Source organism: Protobothrops mucrosquamatus, unplaced genomic scaffold (assembly GCF_001527695.2).
Source record: "Protobothrops mucrosquamatus isolate PMUCROS unplaced genomic scaffold, P.Mucros_1.0 scaffold2170, whole genome shotgun sequence".
Lineage (NCBI taxonomy): Eukaryota > Metazoa > Chordata > Lepidosauria > Squamata > Viperidae > Protobothrops > Protobothrops mucrosquamatus.
Genome location: NW_015388264.1, coordinates 1 through 6,720, shown reverse-complemented (window position 1 = coordinate 6,720; position 6,720 = coordinate 1). Strand labels below are relative to the sequence as shown.

General features: G+C 38.9%; 1 protein-coding gene across 1 annotated transcript in view; it reads right to left on the bottom strand.

The window, feature by feature from the left end:
• The window catches only part of LOC107294955 (inhibitor of growth protein 5-like), a gene marked incomplete at its 5' end in the record, with an annotated part of 10,609 nt that extends 4,159 nt beyond the window's left edge, over positions 1-6,450 (bottom strand). Inside the window, 3 exons of the mRNA XM_015824230.2 lie at positions 581-716; positions 4,649-4,742; positions 6,311-6,450. Of these exons, the coding sequence (XP_015679716.2) occupies positions 581-716; positions 4,649-4,742; positions 6,311-6,450 (370 nt within the window). The remainder of the gene's footprint in view (positions 1-580; positions 717-4,648; positions 4,743-6,310) is intronic.
• Between the last annotated feature and the right edge of the window lie 270 nt (positions 6,451-6,720).

Below are 6,720 nucleotides of genomic sequence, written 5' to 3'. Positions count from 1 at the left end.
CTGGCCTGAGACAAAAATCAGATCCAGCGTGTGTCCACCCGTGTGAGTGGGGGCCTGAATTAATTGGGTCAAGTCCAAGGCCGTCATGGAAGCCAAGAACTCCTGAGCTGCCGCTGACGTCTCACCCACTGATGGCAGGTTGAAATCCCCCAAGACCATAAGTCTGGGGGTTCCAACCGCCACCCCGGCTATCACGTCAAATTAAACAAATATAATTGAACTTTTCCAAAATTGTGTAACAAAAAGTCTACAGAATCCCTCTATGGTGCTACTAGGGCTGTGATTTTTTTTCTTTGCATCTTCTTTTTTTTAAGCCTATAAATCAGTGTAATTTTAAATAGCTGCTGCAGTGCTGCTTCCTCCACATTTGCAATACAAATTCTTGCAAAATAAATTGTATTTCCTGGAAGGGTACAAGATGACTCAATGTTCCAACACTTTACAAGAACCAGGGATGGGTTTGTGATTTTATGAAGAATCCTATACTGGATTGGCAGTTGTTTTTGGTTTAGACTGCAAATTTCATCCCACAGTATAAATGGATAGCATTTGTCATATGTTGATTTATTTCAATACTCACATCAGGGTTGTCACACCCAATCATTTCTCCATAAGATACTTGATGGCACAAGCAGTATGTGGGTTCATTGGGATCCACTGGCATGTCTAAGACATCAGAAGGGTGAACTGACAGGATGGTATCAGCTAATTCAGATCTGCAATGATATAAATTCAATGGAACTGGGTGAATGTCAGTGACTCAGTAATTCAGAAGGTAAGAGTTTGTCATTAATTAGAAGGGGTTCAAAAATTGAAATATTAAAAAGTTGTTGTATCCATACCAGTCAGTTCACAAGGAAATTTAGAAACTATTTTTGCTGTTCAACTAGCACACTTATTCTCACTTTCAATCAGATATAGCAATCCATCAATCAATTATACATCAACATGAGAAGCTGCCACTCCCAGAGTAAAAAATGCTCCTTAGCTCCCATTCTTTGAAACCAGTAAACATAGGGTTATTTTTCAAAAATCCTAAACAAGTAACAACTATAGAAATAACTTCTTTCCTTACTGAAATTCTAGTAAAGATGGTAGTCTTTCTCACTTGTAACCATTTAAATAAAAATAAATGTGCATAAAAGTGGTGTGATGAGCAGAAAGCGGGTGCGCTTCAAGGTGTAGGAACAACTTTTAAAGCGCTCCATGGCAATGGACCTAGGTATTTGCAAGACCGCCTCCTACCAAACACCTCCCTTCGACCAGTCCGCTCCCACAGAGAGGGCCTCCTTAGAGTGCCATCGGCCAGACAATGCCGGCTGGCGACCCCCAGGGGGAGAGCCTTCTCTGTGGCAGCTCCTGCCCTCTGGAATGACCTACCCCCCNCTCCATGGCAATGGACCTAGGTATTTGCAAGACCGCCTCCTACCAAACACCTCCCTTCGACCAGTCCGCTCCCACAGAGAGGGCCTCCTTAGAGTGCCATCGGCCAGACAATGCCGGCTGGCGACCCCCAGGGGGAGAGCCTTCTCTGTGGCAGCTCCTGCCCTCTGGAATGACCTACCCCCCGACCTACGTACAGTTGTGGACCTGCGCCTTTTTCGCCGAGCCCTGAAGGCCCATCTATTCCGTAGCGGCCGGCCTGGCGTAGTTTGATTATGTTTCAGTGGGGGTTTTGTATGGGGTGTTTTTAGAGCAGGCCTGTTATTTAATTTGATTTTACAACAGAAACTTGTGTATATTTATCGTGGTTTTTAGTATCGCCTGTTCACCGCCCTGAGTCCCGTAAGGGAGATAGGGCGGTATATAAATTTAATAAATAATAAATAATAATAATAATAATAATAATAATAATAATAATTATTATTATTATTATTATTATTATTATTGTTACAATGAAACAGAAGCTGTACAGTGCAAATATTAATTTGAACATTGCAGATAAGTTTTTAAATAGTGCTTTTTGAGTAATAGTCAATAGAGAAACAATAAGTTGTTTGATTTCTCTAATACCATGAATTGAATAGAATAATAAAGATTTACAATCAAACCAAAAGTCAGAACAAGTCTTGCCAGACTAACTCTATTGTGTTTTTAATCAAGAAACATCCTTAATAAATTGTGAGCATGTTGTGGATTCTATATCATGATTTCAGAAAAACATCTGACAAAGTATTCCATGATATTCTGATTAGCAAATTGACAAAGTCTGGATGGGTTAACAATTAAGTGGCAATATCCTTTCTATTTCTCAACATTTTTATTAAGGACTTGAAAGAAGAGATGAGAACATGCTTAACAAGCCTGCAGGACAAAACAATATAGTACAAGTAGTCCTTGACTTACAACTGTTTTAGTGACCAAAGTTACAACAGCACTGAAAAAAGTGACTTATGACCGTTTTTCACATTTATGACCATTGCAGCATCCCCATGATCACTTGAATATAAATTCAGATGCTTGGCAACTGACTCATGACAGTTGCAGTGTCCTGGGGTCATGTGATCACCTTTACCATCTTCTGACAAGCAAAGTCAATGGGGAAACCAGATTCAGTTAACAACCGTGTTACTAAATTAACAACTGCAGTGATTCACTTAACAACTGGAAAGAAAGGTTGTAAAATGGGGCAATCACTTAACAACGGCCTCTTTAACATCATAAATTTTAAGCTCAATTGTGATCATAAGTTTAGGACTACCTGTATTAATAACGCCTCAAAGCCAGAAATAAAATTTAACACAATATTAATAAACAAGAAAAGTTCAAGATACTGGAATGAGTTCAGAAAGGCTACGAGAAGGATCAAAGGACTGGGAAAGTAAATTCTATGAAGAGAGACTATTTTTCTATGTTTTATTCTTTAGAAAAAAAAGACAGAAGATGAACTAGACAAGTCTCTACAAATCCCTGGAAGAACATTCCAGGACACAAATATGTATGATCTTATGTTTAAATGTAATTATCAACTGATATTTTTCAAAGATGATACATAGCAGAAAGATACTATCCTCGGGTTTTTGAATAGCTTAAACATTTTTTCTGTACTGTTTTGTCTTGCTCCCACTCATAAATTCATGTCACCCAATAAAATTATTCTCTTCCACTATAGTCACAAACCTATGGTTTTCCACTTTAATATGCATCTGCAATCATCTAGATGATGCTATTGGTTCCTTTATGATACCTACACGGTTTCATTCATAAACTTACAATTTCATCTCCCCATTGTCCAAGATCAGACCACCTTCATTCAGATAATTACATAATTATCAACGTTCTTTCATTCATGTTACTCCTTAATGCTTGCTCTTTATCATTTATTCCTTCTACATTCCAAACTGCAATCTTCTATAAACTATGGTCATCATCAGACTCGCCCACAGACATTAATCTTTGCTGCCCACCATGGCTTTGGTCAAAGCTTTCACATGACTTCTTTAGGCAACCCCTGAGAATGTGTTTTTCTTCCATCTCACATAATCCACTTGCCATGCCTCAGATTAGGCAGGTAGAGACAGTCTTTACCCAGGAGTACTCCTTTGTGCTTGCTGTAGTTGGGGAGCAGGGAAGAATAAGGGTTTCCCCCTCCCCTCTTCTGCTGTCTCCCTCTTCCTCCTAGCCCATTGCTTTTGCTTCCTCTGTTCCTTTTCTTTTCAATGCATCTTCCCTTACCTCTAACCTTGCTGGAAAGTACCTCAGCCATGGTACTCTCTTGGCCTATTTCTCTATGCATCATGTGAAAGTTTTCTGATAAAAAATACCATTTTCCTGCCAGATAGCTTTGATCTGGTTTCAACTTGCCTTACCAAGCCTTACCAAAGGCTGGGACCAAAATGGAGGTCTACTATGTCCTCAACAAAAGGAAAACAAGCCATTTTGGAGTTGTGGTTAAGAGTAAAGTCTAGATCAGGGGTGTCAAACTAGCAATGTCACGTGACGTATCGCGACTTTTTCTCCATTGCCGGCAATCGGGTGGGTGCGGTTTCGGCATGATGCATTCGGCCCGCGGGCCAGCAGTTTGACATCCCTGGTCTAGATGAACCCCTCAATGACACTTGTGTCACATAAAGTATTTCCTGCTAAAGGTACTAATTAGTTTGGGCACATTTTGCCCATATGCTACAACTGCAACCAATGCTCAATTTTTACCCCAAGCTCACCGGCACTACCCTCTCTGAGCTAGGATATCTAAACTAGGGACTGCTATTCCCAATAGTTATTATCTGTTCATTCTCCAACCCTTCTCCAGATTGGGTGTTTTTTTAAACCCATTCGAAGCCAGTCTGGGAAGAGATGTGATCTCTTCCCAAAACCGAAGGCAAAAAACAAAGGCAAAATGGAGTTTCCCTTCTCTCTTTTTAAGGCCTACCTGGAAAAGAACTTTCTTGCTTTTGACTAGTGGTTGGCTTCCTATGTTTTATTCGTTTCTGTCCATTCTCAAGACTGACAGATCCAATTTGAATAATCTTGAAATCTTTTGTGTTTCCTTCTCACTAAAAGCTACAATTCAAAACATACTTATTATAGAATACTTTCATGGACTCTGGAATGAAAATGTGATTCTACTGCAAGTTGACTTTGGGAGGGGGGAGTCCAAACCCAAGAACTTTTTGCCTATGGTTTATACTAATTTCTAATTTCTAACCTTCGTTTTGGTTTCTTTTTCACTGGAGCATCTTCCTCTGATGTCCGCCGGCCTCGACCACGAGATGTTTTCTTATCCTTTGGAATTCTCCCCTCTGAAACACAAGTATTTTTCATTAATTACATTATTTAGGAAAATAGTATGATTTTTATTTTTAAACGTGTGTACTAATATCACAGGAGTCTTTTCTCCAATGCCATTTTCAATTGAGTAATCTCATCCAGGCAAGGAGTAAGCTTTTTTTATAGGGCTGTCATAAGGCACTTCCTCAAGGCCACATTAATACACTTTCCTCCTCTCCAATCATAAAGGAAAGCATATTATATAAATCAAGCTGCTCCTATAGATTATTGCACCAAAGCAATGGGATCAGGCACTGCCGTTACCTTGACGCTAATATGGTATAACTTCAGAACAGTGTCTGGTAGATTCCCAAACCCTTCTCTTCTCCTACCCAGCATCACCCACTGGCAGGACATCAAATACAAATTGGTGCAATGAGTAAGGCTGAGGGATTTAATCTATAATTTTACTGCTTGCTTGCTTGCTTGCTTGCTTGCTTGCTTGCTTGCTTGCTTGCTTGCTTGCTTGCTTATTTATTTATTTGCTTATTTATTTATTTATTTATTTATTTATTTATTTATTTATTTATTTATTATTTTTATTATTCATTGCTTGCTTCTTTTAACAAACAGATTCTGCAAGAATCCTGATGATCTCTAGAACACAGTTTCTCTCAAATTGTTTCAGGGACTATTACTTCCTTGGCAGATCAGGAGTCCTGTTAAAGCAGGGGTAGTCAACCTTGCCTCTTTTATGACTCGTGGACTTCAATTCCCAGAATTCCTGAGCCAGCTTAGCTGGCTCAGGAATTCTGGGAGTTGAAGTCCACGAGTCATAAAAGAGCCAAGGTTGACTACCCCTGTGTTAAAGGAAGATAGATATGTCTAGTTCCAACAACTTCTCTTCACAAAATCTGCCTAATAGAAAGTATCAATTTGAAGTACAGGTAGTCCTTGACTTATGACCACAATTGAGCCCAAAATTTCCATTACAAAGCAAGACAGTCATTGAGTTTTGCCCCATTTTACAACCTTTCTTGCCACTGTTGTTAAGTGAATCACTATAGTTGTTAAGTTGGTAGCACGGTTCAGTGAGTCTGACTTCCCCATTGAGTTTGCTTGACAAAAGATCGTAAAAGGTGATCACATGACCCCAGGATACAGCAATAGTCATAAATATGAGCCAGATGCCAAACGGCCAAATTTGATCACATCACCATTGGGATGCTGCAACAACCTTAAGTATGAAAAACGGTCATAAGTCACTTTTTTCAGTGCCATTGTAACTCTGAACAGTCACTAAACAAAAGTAGACATGGCAAATCAGAAAAATTGCATTCCTGGATCTTTCTCATTTTTCTCTCCCGAGGACAATTTCTCATAAATCATTTTTGGTCAAATAAATAGTTTTTTCTTTCTCCATTCCAGTATTTAAGTGTAACGATAATTATATCATCAATCATACACTTCCTCATATTCCAAGCTTCTCCATACACAAATATGTGTACACACCCCAAGGACCAAGATTGATGGCTTAGACTGATTTAAAAAATTAATTCAAGTTCTAAAGGTTCTATTATCTTAGTCACAATATCCATACTTTTTAAGGTTTGTGTCACAGGGCTTTCAAAATCATTGCCTTCCAACTTATCCTTCAAGTCAGCTTCAAATCGGGCAAGGTCAGCATCCAGCCGTCGAATGTGCTTGTCCACCTGAAACAGAGACAGATACACCACTGAGCTGAAGAAAACAAATTTTCTTAAATAGTATTTTAATTCTAATTAGACTCCTTTTCTGTAATAAAATGTTAGAAGTTTGGGTATACATGTTTAGAAGGTAAAACAAGAATAGGTTTAAAGTACAAGGAAGCAGGATTTTGATTGGATATCAAGGAGAATTTCCTAATCATAACAAACCGTCTCAAGAGGCAGCACACTCTCCTTCACTGCAAGGATATAAAAATAGCCAGAATGGCTCTGATGTTATAAATAAGGGATTCTTAAACTAGAT